Source organism: Sarcophilus harrisii, chromosome 1 (genome assembly GCF_902635505.1).
Source record: "Sarcophilus harrisii chromosome 1, mSarHar1.11, whole genome shotgun sequence".
Lineage (NCBI taxonomy): Eukaryota > Metazoa > Chordata > Mammalia > Dasyuromorphia > Dasyuridae > Sarcophilus > Sarcophilus harrisii.
The window spans coordinates 341807104-341826245 of record NC_045426.1 but is presented as its reverse complement, the minus strand read 5'-3'; the positions used below and the strand labels follow the sequence as shown (position 1 = coordinate 341826245).

Sequence of the window (19142 nt, the reverse complement as noted above, 5' to 3'; positions counted from 1 at the left end):
TTTGAGGGAATAAGTAAAATTGAGGGCATTCTCACCTACTGATTTCAATCTTCTCACTAAAGCAGGAGATAAACTATGTGTAAAGAAAGGACAAAAGAATCATACTGAAAGTTAAAACAGATTGGAGAATGTTCAAGATAACCCCTAAAGGATCAAATGAAATGATTATTTTGTTCACAGATAATTTATCACAAAAATATGGATTTATTTTGTTGAAGGAAACAAAACTTTGGTTATCAGAGATTGTTATGGAAAGTTTTCTAGATAAGTTTTCTGGATAAATTTAACTAACTTTCCTTTATATTTTTCTGTTTTAAATTCTTATAAATTGCCATTAATTTAGCTGAGATTCAAATAGATGAGATATAGAACTAAAAGACTTAATTTGTAACTTTGACATCACCAAGTTTCTTTCCTCCCCACTCTCTGCAATTATTTTATTCTCTTTCTCTTCATTTCTGCTTCTCTGGTTTTCTGTTAGAAATACTGTCTCTTCTCTTATTATGGTGATATATATTTTAGGGGCATGTATACGTGAAAAATGTATATGAGCATTTCTCAGGTTTTCTTTATTTCTCTTCAATGAGTTTACATTGAATTGAGTATGATTTTTTGCCCTAGTTCTTATCTGCTTTTTTCATCCCTGCTTTCTGTTCAAATATATATATTTTGGTCTCTGAAGATGCCTTTGTTCTTTATCTTTTTCCAAGTTCTCAGTCATTCAGGATTTCTAAGAGTATCAAAAGGTTGATCCTTGGATAAATCTAAATTTTATTATTTTTTGTAGTTTTTATTTTTCTTTTCAAATTGTTATGAGTAATTAGCTTTGTTTTGATGATCAGGAAGTACTTATGTTTTTATTTTTACTAGACTTTAATGTGTATCCTCTTTGTTAGTTTTCACTGTAGTCATTTCAGACCAATATACAGTAATAATAACCCTGTGAAAACCAAGCTTATTATTCATAATGGCTAAGGACTAAGACAGATTAGGAAGCATCTGGGAGATTGAAGACCTATCGTAAAATGTGAAATTTTAGCCATTTGGATCCTGATATGGTTAGCACCAGGGGTAGGCTGGAGCCAACTGAAACAGGCTCAAGAACTGATTGTTAAAGTTTCAATGTAAACATTTTTTGCCCTGGAGATGGGCAAATTTTATAAATCAGGACTTTATTCTTTTGTTGGTTGTCTAGGTTTTAGAAAGTAATGGAGAAAATATTAATAATGTATTGTTTTTAAAAAGTCTTGTTTGTGAATTTTTTTTCCTCAGAGAGTCAGTTGTTAAACATTTACCACCATTTTAGTTGTTAAATATTTACCAGGTTAACATCTTGGGAAACGTGATGAAATTGGTCTTGTTGAATTTAAAAAATAGACAAGCTGGCTTAGGCATGCAGTGTGACTCTCTTAAAAACTATCAGAATGTTCAACTTGACAGAGGATAGAAATGAAAGTGACAGAGGATAGAAATGAAAGTGGTGTATTTTTGTTTTCTGGTATCATTAGAAATACTAATATATCTCCTGATAGAATTGCTTCATTGGGAATGTACTAACCACTAAAGTGGGTGAACCATCAATGGACACAAAATGGAATGAAGATAAGAATGTTTTACATGTAACAAAATTGGAAACAAATCTCACAATACAGTCAAGGGGTTCATAATTCTTTTAGTCATTGGTGCTCTCATCTCCAAGTCCCACAACAACATATTGCTAAGCAGTGCTGGGCTGCCATAAACTTTTATTAGATGAAATAAGGGATGAAATTGAAAAGTTGTTAAAATTTGAAAAGGGAAGAGTTGAAAACTCAAGATTATTGAAAAACCTTTACTTGATGAAACTCCAGAAATTATACTTAATAATGAAGTGAATGACGGAAATAGCATGAATGTTTCACATTATTTTTAAAAGGAGATAAGCATACTTAGACTGTAATCATCAGAAATCTTTTGAGTCTGATAACATTGAACCAACTAGTAAGTGAATTATACCTGCTATAAATATGTGTATAAATAGGGTATTTGAAAAAGATATCTTCTATAATTATTATGAATGAACATATCCTCTAATAGCATTTGACATAAAGTGTATACATTTCAGGACCTTCATACAACAAATATATATGCAAGACTCATAGAAAAAAAAGGAACTCTCAAGGAATAATCCTAAAAATAGGTGTCAAATACTACCACTGCAGAATTAACTGGAGTCAGAAAATTGGAAAAGTAGTGGAAAACTATATCAATATCTTGCTGATAGAAAATTTGTATATTGCCCAATTAAAGTCAACAAAAAGAAATCTAGGAGGAAGGGAATATGGAAAACAAAAGCATATTAGAAATTCCATGTTCTCATAATCAACACAATCAATAATCAATATAAACAAGGTCAAAAGGTTAAAATGGTGTATGAGGTCAGAACTACAAAAGAACAAAATAAAAGTTGAATATTAATAACTTGATCAGTCTTGAGAAGTAAAGTGAACGAATAATCCATGAGGAAGAAAGATTTATTTTTATCTCTATGGTTGTGAGAAGTTCAATAAAATGAAAATACAGGTTGAATTAAAAAAGAAACAGAAAGTTTGTGCACCATTATTGTAGTTAATTACTGTACAGTTATGTCAGGGGAGGTTACTGAAATTCTAGCTGCTCTGGAAAGTGTAAACTGAATAAGATAATAATTTTTGACTTAACTACTTTCCAGTGATTTATAGATTACTAACAATATTTTATCACATTTTCCTTTAAACTCAGTTTTGAGTTGGAGTTACAAAACAGAATGTATCTCATATCCATTATTTGAAAAATACAACACCAGCCTCCACATACAGGTTAATTTCAAGTTCATGAACCTTATACAAAATAATCACGTTTATATATTGTAAAAATAAAATTGTAACATGCAAAATTAATGAATTGGTTGAGGAATAAAAAGAGCATGCCAAAAGTCTAAGGGGCTAAAAAGAGCAAGTTTATCTTTCAGTCACAAAAAAATACACCTAAACATAATGAGAACGCTGGAGTATTTGATGGGTATATGAAAAGCCATTGTAGATTTAAAACACTCCAAACACTGTAAGGTCAAGAACAAGTAATAGAAAGTGTAGCTTTTTTTTAGGGAAGCAATTTAAACCCATTATAATTCTATTTAGCTATCTACTACAATCTCTTAACTATGACTAAACACGGGTGAAATATTGCATTTATTAAATTCAAGGGGGGTCAAATTAAAGCATCTTGTTAATTATTTGAAGAACAAGGATGACATCAAGTTTGTGAGTTCTTATAAAAAAGGGAAAGGATCAACATGTGCAAAAATATTTAAAGCAACCCTTTTTGTGGTGGCAAAATAGTGGAAGTTGAGGGAAGCCCTTCAGTTGGGGAATAGCTGAACAAGCTTTGGCATATGAATGTAATGGTATGCTATTGTATAATAAGAAATGATGGATAGGCAAATTTCAGAAAAAGTTGGAAAGTTAAGAATTGATGCAAAGTAAAATGAGCAGAACCAGGAAAACGTTATATACAGATTCAGCAACATTGTGTGATGATCAACTAACTATAAATGACTTTGCTCTTCTCAGCAACACAATGATCTAAAACAACTACAAAGGACTCAATAAGGAAAATGCATTCTACATCTAGATAAAGAATTGATGGATTTGAATGAATATAGAAGAATACTTTTTTCCCCACTCACTTTACTCTTTTTGTGTGTTTTTTCCTTATCTGTTTTTTTCTTTCACAATTGTGAATGATATAGAAATGTTTTGCATTATAGCATATATATAACATATCCAGTTGCATATTATTTTTGGAAAAGGTGAGCAAGGATAAAAATCTTGTAAAAATTAACGTTAAAATTTTTCTTGATATGTAATTAGGGAAAATACTATTAAAAATAAAACTAATTTTGATCAGAAACAAACAAAAAGATTGTTTGCTCTTTGAAGGCAAAGATTATTTTTTGCCTCTTTTTGTATCCTCAGCTATTTGTATGCCTCGTACTTAGTAAACATTTATTAAATGTTTATTGACTGAAATGGCCCTACTGAAAAAGATACCAATCATCTCTCTTCTTATGAAATATTTATAAATTATATTTGAAAATGTCATGAATTCAATTAATGTTAAATATTTACAGTTTCTTAAGAAAAGATAGAAACTCAGATCTTTGTTTGAATCTGGTTATAGTAAACTATTGAATGAAGATATTGTTTACAAATATCTTGCATCTTCTTCAGTCAAAATTTATTGAGTGTGAAAATGATATTAAAAGACATAATTGGAAAGTGAAATTTCCAAAAATACTACCTGGGCAATGACTAAGATCCAAGAAAGGAATCAAAAGGTCCCTCTTAGGAGGCATCTTCATGAATTTAATATGGTATATGGATGTTATGGAATATTGTTCTATAAAAAACAATAGGTAAGATGATTTCAGAAAGGCTTGGAGAGAATTAAATGAACTGATGCTGAATGAAATGAGCAGAACCAGGAGATCATTGCACATGACAACAGCAACAGCAAGATTATACGATGATCAATTCTGATGGACATGGCTTTTTTCAATAATGATATGATCCAAGCCAGTTCTAATGATCTTGTGATGAAGAGAGCCATATACATCCAGACAGAGAACTATGGAACTGAGTGTGGTTCACAATATAACATTTTCACTCTTTTTGCTGTTGCTTGCTTGCATTTTATTTTCTTTCTCATTTTTTTCCTTTTTGATTTGATTTTTCTTGTGCAGCAATATAATTGCATAAATATATATTTATATTTAATATATATTTATTATTTATATGTATACATACACATATAATTACAAATATAATAATATATGTTTATATTTAACATATTTTTTTACCATGTTTAACATATATTGGATTACTTGCCATCTATGGGAGGGGATGGGGAGAAGGCTGGGAGAATTTGGAACACAAGGTTTTTCAAGGGTTAATGTTGAAAAATTATCCTTGCATATGCTTTGAAAATTAAAAAGCTTTAATTGAAAAAAGAGAATAGGATAAGTACATGTATCTTATCTCATTCTGGAGTTATACTGAAAATTATATTAATTTCAGTGATTCTATAGAGGCAAACTTATATGTTAGTACTCTTACTAAATTACAGCAAAAAAAGAATGCAATCATTTCATTTATTTGTGAAATAGTCTGAAAAGATTTAAATATAAAAAAAATGCAGGATAGTGACTTATTTGGGATTGTTTCTATCTGAACAGCATCAAAAACCAAGAAGAATATGGTGAGATAATTTACAATATATCACTTTAAAATTTGCACAGCACTTCATTATAAGAAGCCTATGAGAAAGATGCTAGTATCATTCCCTTTTTGTTTATGAAAGAAACTCAATCTCAGCAAAGTTAAATGATACACCTAGGATGACTTTGTGAGAATAAGAGACAAATCTAATCCTATAACTTGTATAAATTACTGTGCCTCTTATGAAATGTCTCTCATAAAAATTCTCAGTTTATTGCCTTTGCTTACCTAGTTCCTCTTGTTTAGAATAAATCTTTCTTTCCTTTATATCTACTCACATCCCTAACTACTTTGGCCCATGTTGATTTGAATAGTTAGTGTTTAATAACAATTAGAATTTGAGAATGCTTTAAGGTATGCAAAAACCTTTAAATGTGTTATCTCCTTTGACTATTACTACAAGCCTACAAGATAGGAGCTATTATGATCTCCAATTTTCAGATTGGGAAATTGAGTCTAGAAGTTGTGATTTACCCAGGTCAATATAGCTGGCAGTGAATTAGAGGCAAGATTTGAATTCAAGTCTTTTTGACTCCAATTACAGTACTACAGTATCCACCTTATCACCTAGCTTCCATATTTCCTCTGAACTCTACAGTTCAGAGTAGATTTATAGTCTGTACAATAAAACCCAATATTTAATTTATTTTGCCTTATATTGCCCCCTAACTATTTAATATGTTAGTCTTGTCTCCACAGTAGATTAGAAATTAAAATTTACACATTCATAAAATGTTGTTAGAACTGGAAGGGACTTTAGGCAAGACTTTTAAAAAGCCAGAATGTAAATACAAGACAATAGTTATACTGTACTATTTCACTGTTAAGTTGTTATTATTTTACTAGGTCTGGTATTTTGAAGTTGCTCATTGTCTGTCTTTTCCTAGTTGCTTGAATGGCTGTTTCCAAGATTAAAGCTGTCCAAGCAAAGCCCTCATGCACCTATGAAATTTTGAATATTAGTATAAGAACACTGCTTAATTAACTCCTAACACTAGCTATTTTACCTCTTGCTTCTGTTGATATGATCTTTCTCCATCCATATTCAGAATATAACTTGAAGAAATATTGCAAAATGGAAAATTTTTCTCCTGGGAGAGGACATTGGATAGAAAGAAGAATTTTCTCTCTCTTTTGTCCCCAACACTCTCATAATATTTCTTAATGAAATGTTGTTACTCAGTTCAGTTTGGTATCGAAAGAAAGGCAAAGGAGATTTGAGAAAATACTCACCTCCCACCTTTCTTGCTGCCCCAGTTAACCCAGTAGTCTCTAGCTAAGAAACCCTACTAAATTTATTTAGTTGCTCAGAGAGCCATTTGCTTTTGTTTCTTTGGCATTTTTCATCATGAGCTTCTTCAGAGAAATAAATTCACAAGTGTTTGGCTGTCATCACATGACAAATTCTTCAGTCTTGATTGATGTAATCAGCAACAGACACACGTCAGAAAACAATTTATTATTAATTCCTTGCTGCATGCTTCTTAAATAGGCCTCAGGGGGTTCCTTATGTCTGCCAAGAAAATAGAATAATTCTTGTGAGTTTACATTTAGACTGTACCATAACTGGAAGAAGTGATGACTTTAGAAATGAGAAGCAACAATTCCATATTACCTATTTCTATGTTATGCCATTTTAATGAAAATTGTTTTAAACTTAATGCCCTATTCCAATCAAAGGTTTTCTATAAACCAGTAGCCTTACATAAAAAGCTCAATCTGTAAAATAAAATACTTTATACAGCAGAAAACTGCTTAGGTATTTAAAAAGTGGGCTATTTTCCAGCAGGATTTCTGCCAGCCTTCAGCACATTCTCCCCCTTTCATGATTATTTTTGCCCCCTTCAGAGTGGCGGAGCCTAATGAATTGCCAATCAGGTAGAGTTAAGCCAATGATATATGGAGCAAAAACATGTCTTTAAAAATAATTTGATGTAATTTATTAAAATGGACAATTTTAGTGGAAAATTTAAGCTTTTAGGAGTAAAGATGGACTTAAGAAATTAAAAAAAAACTCCATGAAAGACAACATCTTGTAAAACAAGTTCCAGCTGTTGGAAAAAATAATATAACAAAAGCTCTAAAAATAATGAAGACTCTTTAGTTCTCCCTTCCACCATATAATTGGATTCACCATTAAAAATCTTATATCAAATAATCTTGTCACTTAAAACTCAAAGCAGGTGAAGCTGTTAAAAAAATACAGGAAAAAAAATTCCAAGCAAATCTTATGAAAATAATTTAATGTTCTGTGTCACTTAATTACTTTTCTAAGATGTTTACATTTGAATGGAATTTGTTTTTAAAATGGTAGGGTTGGTTTTGTCACTTGCATTGTGTTTTACAAATTTGGGTACTGTGGCAATTTGCCTGATCAAAAATTTAAAAATGCATTTCTAATGCCATAGTTTCTGGGAGATCAAATTTGATGGACTACTTCTGAAACTAACATCCATTTTGCTGTCTAATCAGCTTCCTTATTAAAAATGGAAGTGTTTCAAAGTCACTGTATGTAGCATCATTTCATGGTCATTCAAATTGTCATTTTTTTTTAATTAAAAGACTATGTTCTTTGTTAAATCCTTGGGAGAGATGAAAGATACTGTCTATTGTAACAGGTGTGGTAATCTTCTGTTCTTGGGCCACATGTAGTGAGTGCTGCTTTGCTTTGTAAATTTACTGGCTTGGAAGCATTTCTCTTTTGGACATTTTGATTATTTTTAAAAGTTTGCTGCTAACCTTCCATTCTAACAATATAAAAGTAAGTTAATACAATCTTAATTCAAATCTGAGGAACCTTAGTTTTCCAGTTAGCTTTACAAAGTTAGGGCACAGATCTTTTTTGTATCATTAGAGCTGAGATGGCATCATGCTCTTTTAGTTTAAACCCCGTTCTTTAACATAGCCTGAGTTTGAATGGGGTTAAAAACATATCAGTGATATACTCTGGAAAGTTTTTCAAATCTAAATAAATATGTAATGTCCTGCCAGCGTTTTGAGTGATTTTATAGTGCATCAAAATTTACTTACTTATTCATATACTTAGTGGTATTTCCTTTCCTCACAGGCCCTTTAGCCTAATAGTAGATAATATATCATATCATTACTTGAATTTTCTTATGCCACAGATCAATAATATGGCCTGGTGATGGTAAATGAATAAATCAAAGCTAGAAGATTGGTGAGAGGGGAAGATGGAAGAGGGAGAAAGGAATAGAGTCCTTGTCATTTAGAGGAAGGGCCTGAGTTTGAATCTGGATTCAGCATATTATTTACTAATTTTATGATTTAGAAAAAGCAAGTTCACCTTCCTACTCCTGAGTTTTCTCATCTAATTAGATGGATTAACTAGTTGGAATTAAGGATCCACCAGGTAGGTCCCTTTCAGTTCTAATATTTGAGATTCTTTGGTAGGAACTGAGATGGTGTGTATCAGCTCACTCTGATGAGTACCAAATACAAAACACAGACAACTGAGAGTTTATAGAGGATAAACCAAAACTGATATCTATTTGTGTCATTAATGTGCTAACTGCATACACTATCCTATCAGTTTTTGTCCCATAAATGTTAGAACTTCACTTTATTTGCATCTCACTTAGGTTTGGCAAATTTTTACATCAATGTAACATTCTGTGCTTTAAAAGTGACGTTAAACCATATTTTAATGTATTTTTTCTGTTTCTTTTTCAGGTATGCTTTTGGTAAGTGATTATAAATTCAGAAAAACTATCTCCAGGAATTTACCTGGCGATCTATTTTGGGGGTATGTATCTTGAAAGGATTTTTATATATTTTGTTTCATTCTTCTACCTTTGGAAGATTTTATGAACAATTCTTTAATATATTCTTTGCTTCTAAATGACTCAGCTCTTGTAATGCTTTAATATAATATTAGGTGTTTAGTCATGGAATCCTAATTTAGGCAGGCACCCCTATCCTGATCTGAGAATGACCAACTAATGCAGATGTGTGAAATCATGAATTTTTCAGATTCATTATTTGCCTAGAAATTCAATCTCCACCTTGCTGGAATAGAATAAGTTAGGCATAGTGGTGACAGTTCAATTACATTATAATGAATACATCTACAGATATTATTATTCAACTTGATTCTCTGGGGTACATGAAAAGGAGATATGCACATTTATGCATGTAAAAAGGATCACAAAGACACATCTCATCTTTACATAACATGGTGAGTTTTCTACAGCATACTTATGCCTCATACAATTCTCAACATAAAGCTGAAATCTGCATTGGGAATTCAAGTCCCAAGTAGATTGGGCCAAGGGTAGCTTGCTACTATATTCAACACAGTTGAGTAAAATATGATTTTTAAAGCCTACTTTTTAATTTACTTTGTTTAATAAGAGATATTTACGTGCACTGAGTAAACATAGAGCAGTTAAGACAGACTGAGAGAGCATGCAGGTATATCCAGGTAGATAAATCCCAGAAAGTCAAGCTGGAAGAAAGAATTATGCATTAACTATTACAAAAGGTATTTGTACGTTCTATTAATAATGCAAATTCAGATGGAAAATTATTTGGTGTTAGTCTTGGAAAACCAACAGACAATTTTCTTGTGCATGTTTGAAAATTATTAAGCCTCTAAAAGATACTAAAAGAAAGAAAGAATTATTCCATAGAAATGCCCACTTTAGTTAAAAGCTTCACTTTCTTCTTGGGTGTCAATGGGAAAGAAAGGAAAAACTTGGTGTTTTTTTGGATCAATTATGTCTTTTACTATGGGACTTCTGTTTTGTGTAGTCTAGTTAGCTTTCCTGGTATACATAGCTTTCTGCCCTGGGAAGGGGAAATATTGAGAGGACAGATGGACGAACAGGTTCTTAGTATTATTGGTGGATTTTATTGCACAGTCCTTGCTATACAGTTCTCCTTTCTGAAAGGAGTATTAGACTTAATAATATTATGGTAGTGGTTGTTTAATATTTATGAGTCTAATTCTTCTAGTGCCTGAGGCACCTTGGATATACTATTAACTCTTTCAGGCCACTAGCAGAGGGACATAGATTCTACAGTAGTTCAGTGAATTATTAAATTTCAGTAGTTATTTTGGACAACTAGGAAAAGGCACACCCCTTTGGTCCTATCCCTCCCCCCTTTCTTATTAAAGACAAAAATTAAAATGCAAAATTTCTATTAAAAATATTTATAGGCCAATAAGATGTAGATGGTAATATAGAATTATTCTCACTGGCAGTCTTCAATAAAAAGTTATAATAAAAATCATGTATGTCTTAAATACAATTTTTAATCAGAAATGGGTTAGCTTAAATGACCTCTGGGGTTCCTTCCAACTCTGAGGTTCCTTGATTCTATGATTTAGTTTAGTTTTGGAATGAGTTTAATAGTCACATGCCCTCCTACTCCTTAAGTATTTATTATATGCAACTAAGTGTCTCCCTGAGGTGAAATTTTCTTTTCTATCTCTGAAAACATGATTAAAATCAGGGTTATTTTAGTATTATTTTCAAAGTTACTCTAGAGCATTTTAAACTTTAGTAGTTGGTAATGGATTTTCTTTCCCACTACCCCAACCATCTTTCTTCACCAATGCAATGATATTTGTAGTAGCTACTACTATTTCACTCTCTTCTTTAGGAAGAACTTTTATGCAGAACTCTTAACATTTACAAAACACTTTTTTCCCTACATGAGCACTGCAAAGGTAAGAAAACCAAATGTCCTATTAATGATTGTCTTTTTTGTCTTTGGGAACAAGATAAAATCAGTTCTAGTGGCTCTTTTGTTTGTTCTCCAAGAAAAGCTTGTGATTCATCCTTCTATTTAATTGAAAATTCTTCTATAGGGCGAATGTCAGTATTAAATTTACTTTGGTCACTGAGCCAATGTCTCACAATGTCTCACAACAGCTTGGAGAAGCTCCTTTGTGGAAATTTCCTCCACTAAATCCTCTGTCTTACAAGATAAATCCAGGGGAATTAATTAGACACATAAATTGTGATTTTTCCAGGGTTCCATAGATATAGGCTGTTAACCCAGGTCTTCTTGAATTGAGGTCTAGCAGTTTTCCTACAATTTGTATTTAGAGTACCAGTCACTTGGTATGATGCATAGAGAGCTGCAGCCTTAAAACAAAGAAGTCCTCGGTTCAAGTTCTGCTTCTTATACAATAGTGACTTTGTAATCTTGGACAAATCATTTAATGTCTCCATGCTCCATGCTTTCAGAGAGAGTCTCATAATAGAGGAGTTTGCAGAAGTGTCAGACTTGTGACGTTCCTGCTTCAAGTAGTCCAGAAAACTCCTGAGGGAGGCCAGGCCAGATTAAAATGTAAATAGGAAATATTTAACAATATAGGTAAGAATATAATAAAAACATAGAGAACGTTAATATGTGGTTTTCTAAGTCAATATTTGACCCACAAGGATCCTTTTATATAGCTTAATGACCTCCATTTTTATTTGAATTAGGCCCTACTACCCTATGCCACATTTAGGTCCTATCCCTTAGATACAGTATGCTTCTCTCCTGCCTCTTCAACATGGACATTATATAAGCAAAAAGGAATCAGATAGATTTGAGGACTGTTTTTTACTTTTCTTTGTTTTGTGGACTGTCATAGCAAAATAATTGTCTACTGGTCTATTTAGTGATTGCTAACCCTCCCAGCCATACTTATCAACATTGGTCCTTGGACAGCTGCCATAATCTGTCACCAATAACTATGTTTCTATCATAGTAGAATCTACCAGAAATAATTATCTGCTGGTATAGCATTTGAGGGGGTCACCTCTATGCTGCTCTGAGGAATTGGGGTAAAAGCTTTCTGAAAATTTTTATATTCCTTTAAGCTGAATAATTAAAATGTTCAGTAATTATTTTCTAAACCGGAAGGAAACCTTCAACCTCTCATGTGTTTTAAAATGTGATTCATGAGATTCCACAGAGTTCTGGGGATTTGATACAACTTATTCAGTATTATATAGAGGCAGCTAAGTAGCTCAGAGGATATATCAAATGCCAGGCCTGTAGTCAAGAAGACCTGAGTTCAGATTTGATTACAGACACTTAATTGTGTAACCTTAGACAAACCATTTAACTTCTGTTTGCCTCAGTTTCCTCATCTGTAAAATGAGAATAAATAGCACCTACCTTCCAAGGGTTTTGTGAGGATCAAATGAGATAATAGTTATAAAGAACTTAGCATCATGCTTGGCAGTAAGAGCTATTAAATGTTAACTATTGTTTTTATTATTATTGCTGTTGTAACTAAGACAAAGTAGTGTTACAAATATCTATATATAGTTATACATTTTAGCAAAGTATTAAGCAATTGCTTTCATTTATGGATGCAAGGGAGAGATAAAGGCTAGATGATATTAAGATTAGGTAGATTTGAAAAATGCAAAGAATATATCTGTCTGTTGTAAAACAATTCAGTTTTATGCTATGGTTTTCAAAAATATCTCTCTTACTTGTGGAATTTAGCCTTTCTTGTGACAGACTGGAATCTACTGGAAGTGTCTAGACCCTGAACCATGTAGAGATGGACTTGCTGTCCAATTTCTAGTATATTTTTGCCTGTGACATCTGAGATAGGAAACAAACTAATTTTTTCCCATAAAAATCATGGTTTTCCCTTACTTTGGCAACTTTCCCAATGTGTGGAATACCTAAGACTATTGGTGTGATGTTTCTACTTTCCTATTTTGGATTCATTGGCCTGCATGGTGTAGTGTGTGTTTGTGTGTGTGTGAGCTGGCGCATGAGCATGCACATGCAGTGTTCTACTCTGGAAGTGCTGGCTCAATATATTAGTGTTGGAATGGAGTTGTAAGTTGCCTTTGAGTAAAGGTGTGGGACTTCAGATTTTTATTGTTGTACAGCTGATGAAACAGGGGGTGCCAGAGAGGCAAAGTATCTTTTTCCTTAAGACTATTATTGGCATACTTCTCCCTTCTGTGGCTCAAAGAACATAGTACCTGATGTTTATTGGCTACCTTGGTTATATGCTTCTTTTACATTATATGCTTCCCATTCCTTCTACCTCCCATAGACCTCTAAAGGTTTTTCTTATGTGAATTGAAACTTGATCAAATAAAAATCCATTACTTTTAGCATTGAATCAATTGAATTTTAGCTTTGAATCAATCTGATGATTATAGAATTTCCTTTAAGAGCTGAAGTTGGGGCAGCTAGGTAGTGCAGTGGATAGAGCACAGCCCTGAAGTTAGGAGGAACTGAGTTCAAATTTAACCTCAGCCACTTAACACTTCCTATCTGTGTGACCCTGGGCAAATCACTTAACCCCAGTTGACTCAGAAAACAAAAAAAGAACTGAAGCTGACTCAATGGACTGACTTATGTGGCTAGAAAATGTGAGGTCTTTTTTTTTTCTTTCTATAATCCTATAGCTATGCTTTCCTTGGTTTGTTAGGTCCTCAGTGGAGTTAGTTTGATATAATGCTGAATACTGAATCTAAAGACCTAGTTCCAAGTCCCATTTCTTCCACTTAACAGTTTAGTAAGGAAGTCGCTTCACTAGTTTCAACCCTTGGTTTCCTCAATAGTAAAAAAAAAAAAAAAAAAAAAAATCTTCTCTATCTTCCACACAGGATAGTTGAGAGGAGAATGTGTTTGCAAGAATTCAGTCCAATAAAAAAGTGAGCTGCTATTTCATTACATATTTATTTTTAAAGGTTATCTGAAAAATTTAAGTCTTCAGGATGACTGAAGAAATGAAGCAATTATTAAGTAAGTGCTTATTATGTACAAAATACTGTGCATTTAACAGGGGACATAGGTTGTTGTTGTTGTTTGTCCTTTATTCTCAAAGAGACCTATGATATCAGGGAGGTGATACCAAGACATGCAAATAAAAGATTTAAGTGAGAAAAGGCAAGGTCACCTGCCTCACTTTCTCATCCTAAAAAGGTAAGATAGCTCCCACTTTCAGGGAGCTCACATTCTAATTGAGGAGACAACTCTTATGGAAGATTTTAGCTGCAAGTCAAATAAAAGTCTTATGATTCTTCAGGTGTATCAGCAAAATGGTTGGTCATGTCAAATCTTGAATGTCATTACAAGATTACAATGTAACATATTTCACTGAATTCCTTATTGCAAATAATTTTGTTCTCACCGTGTTTTTTTTCCTAATGTTATATTCAGTGATTCACATCTTCACCCTGAAGGCTTTGAGGAAAATTAATCAGTGTGCTGACATTCAGGTTAATGCTTTATGTTTTTAATGTAGAAGGAAAGGCTATCTTTGTGGAAAATAGTTTTCCTGGGATAGAATAGTGGAGTGGACTAAGTTCTCAGAGTATTTTGATTTTTAACTGATCTGAAGATATGGTTATGGAAGCATCTAATTTCACTTTAATAAGTTCATAACAATAGTTGTAGATTTATTTGTATAGCATTATTCTCTTCAAAAAGTCAACATATTTAAAAAATTTTTCCATTCTCATTTGACTGTCCAGAATTATTGTCAATAAACTAAAGGTAGTTGTGCCTTTCATTTTAAAGGTATAGAAACAGAGTAGGGATGTCAAGGGAGTTTACTTCAAGTTCCTCTAAGCTAATCAGTGATAAAGTATAAATTATAGCTCAGTATTTCAAGTACCATGGGAAGTACCAGTTTATCCTTTTCTTAATATGGCTAAAATTTTATCAATACACACTGGAGGTTATATTATAATTAATCTATATGTCTTCAATGACCATTATTCTTCTCCGGCTTACTAGATTGTGATATATCTACTTTTATCTCCTGAATCAGTAAGTAACCTGCCACTGCTCTTTAAATTCTTTGTTCACAGTAGGATTCCTTTAGTCCTGTTTTTAGATAAAATGCTGTTGCTGAATAAGATGAATGAAATGTAAATTTGAAGCGACTTTGTCAGAACACAGGAAAACCACAATATTTTTGTTATAATATAGCTGAAACAACAATGCTGCCATCCTTTTCTGTTTTTGAAGAAGTTGCATTGAATATTGCTGGCCTTTGAAAGCAGTTACAGTTTGGTAACATTTACTTCAAAGAACAATTTAAAAAATAATTCATCGAGTAAGCTTTGTAAATGCTGACTGTTTCCTGTACCGCTGCAGGAAGTGTGCTTTTGGATATTTGTAAGGATAGTGTTTGGTAACCTTCTGAGAATGCGTGCTGTCTGGGTGAATTTTAAAAGAAGGCAAACGACTAACAAAGGGTAGAAATAACAGCAAGCTGCTAGGCCAAATGGGATCAACTGGTAATGCCTTCAATTATTTTTTGTTCTTTACCTTTAGGTGAAAGTTACTGAAAATTCTTCTCACTCAAGACAGTGAGTTATGAAATATAAGTGTAGCAGTATGCATGCCACAAAGCTTTGGGAATTATTTTTACTGGTTTCTCCAAAGAGATGGAGGAATATTTTGTAAAGTAAATCCTGTGCTTGCTTGCTTTGGTGGTAAAATTAGAGCATGTGAAAGGGTGCAATAGTCTTTTAGCAAGTACTGAGTCATATTGAGTGCTATATTTAACACCCTTCAAATATTTCTAAAAAATGGGTTCTTGAAGAATTTCTATATCAATCATCCAATCAACATTTATTTAGTGTGTTAAGTGCTGGGGATACAAAAAGAGGCATAAAAATGTTTGTGGCAGCCCTGTTTGTAGTGGCTAGAAACTGGAAAATGAATGGATGCCCATCAATTGGAGAATGGTTGGGTAAATTGTGGTATATGAATGTTATGGAATATTATTGTTCTGTAAGAAATGACCAGCAGGATGAGTACAGAGAGGCTTGGAGAGACTTACATGAACTGATGCTAAGTGAAATGAGCAGAACCAGGAGATCATTACTTCAATAACAATACTGTATGAGGATGTATTCTGATGGAAGTGGATTTCTTTGACAAAGAGAACTAACTCAGTTTCACTTGATCAATGATGGACAGAAGCAGCTACACCCAAAGAAAGAACACTGGGAAATGAATGTAAACTGTTTGCATTTTTGTTTTTCTTCCTGGGTTATTTCTGTCTTCTGAATCCAGTTCTCCCTGTGCAACAGAGAACTGTTCGGTTCTGCACATATATATCTAGGATATACTGCGACATATTTAACATATATAGGACTGCTTGCCATCTAGGGGAGGGGATGGAGGGAGGGAGGGGAAAAGTCGGAACAGAAGTGAGTGCAAGGGATAATGTTGTAAAAAAAATTACCCTGGTATAGGTTCTGTCAATAAAAAGTTAGTATAATAAAATAAATTTTTAAAAAGAGGCATAAGATAGTCCCTGCCTTCAAGAAGTTTACAATCTAATGGGGAAGGCCACATGAAAACAAATGTATACAATACACAAAGATAGGGGGAAAATTGACAAAGTGAAGGCACAGGAATTAAGAGTAATAGGAGAAGGGAAGATATTAGAATTAAGAAGAGTTGGAGAAGGCTACTTGTAGAAGGTGGGATTATAGATGGGATTTGAAGGAAGGAAAGGAAGTCATTAGACAGAATTGAGGAGGAAGAGCATTCTCAGCAGGGTGAATAGCCAGAAAGAATGCCCGGAGCTAAGAGATGGAGTGTCTTGTGAATGGAACAAGTCATTGTCACTGGTTCAGATGAGTGCCAGTCCATAAAGTTTAAGAAGACTGAAAAGATAGGAAGAGACTGAATTATAAAGATCTTGGGACAGTAGCAATGACTTGATAATGCCTGACTTCAGAAGACCAAGGCAGGTTTAGCATTAATATCATTTGAACCTATTTGTGGATATTACTAAAGTTGACTGATTTCATTTAGCCATAGACTCTCATAGTTGGAAGGGAAAACAAAGGTCATTTGGATCAATGTGTTTTTAAGCAAGATTCCTATCTACACCATTTGTGAATTGTAGTCTCTTAACTTTAACTTACAGACTTTTATTAATGAAAATTCAGTCTACTTTGGAAGCTATAATCATTAGGAAGTTTTACCTTTTATTAAGCCAAAATCTGTCCCCATATCATATGCCCATTATTCCTAATTCTACCATCTGGAGCCAAGCAGAATAAATGTAATTTCCCTTCTACAAGCCAACCCTTTAAATACTTGAAAACACTTGATAATATCTCTTCTCTCAGCTAAAGCTCTATTTAATTGATCTTTCTATGATATGGTTTGAAGTTTCTCACCATATTAGTTGTTCTTTGAAATGTGCTAGCTTGTTACTACTATCTTACTTAAAATATGTTGCCTAAATACAAAACTAGCATTCCAGATTTGGTCTGAATGTATAAAGTAGGACAGGATTATACTGTTAAGTTCATTGTGAGCATTATGCTCCTTTCAATTCTGTCTAAAATTGCCTTTGGTTTTTAGTCACTCTCTAACACTATAGACATATTGAGCAGTCCAGTAAAATTCTCAAGTTTTTTATATGAAAACTTATCTTGTAAACTATCCACATCTCCATCATTGGGCAGTTAGTTCTTTGAATCCAGTTAGATTCATATAATTAAATTTTAGAGTTTTATCTTTTTCCTTTAGATAGCTCCCATTTTCTTCCTTATTGAAATTCCACCACTACCACCCCCCACCATTGGAAATATTTTTTAAAGTCTTTCCATCTTTTTTGAATTGACTGTTCCTGTAGAATAACTGCCATGGGATCCTAGCTCTTCATCTTAAATGTTTCACTACTGAATCTAGACTATGTAGAATGTGTTCAACATTCTTATATGTGTCTTTTAAAAAAGAAAAATAAATATTGCAATTCCTTCTTCAGGATAGGAATGTCTTTTTTTTTTTTTTTTTTTTAGAGAGGGGAAGGGTTGGACAAATATGTTACAGTAGAAGAGAATTAAACATGTGGATATTGATATGATAAGGAAAAAATTGTTTCTACAGTCCTCTCTGGGTATAGACGGCTCTCTTCATCACAAGATCATTAGAACTGGTCTGAATCACCTCATTATTGAAAAGAGCCATGTCCATCAGAATTGATCATCATATAACCTTGATGCTGTGTACAATGTTCTCTTGGTTCTATTCATTTTCCTTAGTATCAGTTCATGTAGGTCTCTCCAGGCCTCTCTAAAATCAACCTGTTGGTTGTTTCTTATAGAACAGTAATATTCCATAATATTCATATACCACAATTTATTCAGCCATTCTCCAATTGATGGGCATCCACTCAGTTTCCAGTTTCTGGCCACTACAAAGAGGGCTGCCACAAACATTCTTGCACATACAGGTCCCTTTCCCTTCTTTAAAATCTCTTGGGGATATAAGCCCAGTGGTAACACTGCTGGATCAAAGGGTATGCAGTTTGATAACTTTTTGAGCATAGTTCCAAATCGCTCTCCAGAATGGCTGCATGTATTCACAATTCCACCAACAATGTATCAGTGTCCTAGTTTTCCCACATCTCCAACATTCATCATTATCTTTTCCTGTCATCCTAGCCAATCTGAGAGGTGTATAGTAGTATCTCAGAGTTGTCTTAATTTGCATATCTCTGATTAATAATGTCATTACTTATCTTGACACAAGTGCAGAAACTCTGAATTTGACACTCCTTGATCTCTAACTTGCTATTTCTTTCTTGCCTCAGGGCCTCGACTTTTGCTTTTTACCACCATTCTAACAATTCTGATTGAATGCCTAGGAATCAATTCATCATATAGGACTTTTGGTATTTTGAAATTTTCATTTGTATAAAGAAGGATGTAATCTGTTGCTGGACCCTCTTCAAAGACTTCCCTATTAGCTTCCTTGTATTTCTTTTAGAATACGATTTTGATTCTATAACATGGTGAAGTATTAGAATAGAACTTTAATGGAAATTTGTCTGTCTCTCACATGAACATGTAAACAACATAATAC

At 33.1% G+C, this 19142-nt stretch overlaps 1 protein-coding gene across 2 annotated transcripts in view; it reads left to right on the top strand.

The window, feature by feature from the left end:
* LMF1 (lipase maturation factor 1) overlaps positions 1 to 19142 on the top strand; it is a 739963-nt gene that overhangs the window by 98381 nt on the left and 622440 nt on the right. For both annotated transcript variants that reach the window (XM_031945746.1, XM_003761989.4), the window contains exon 3: positions 8991 to 9001. In XM_031945746.1, the coding sequence (XP_031801606.1) occupies positions 8991 to 9001 (11 nt within the window). The remainder of the gene's footprint in view (positions 1 to 8990; positions 9002 to 19142) is intronic.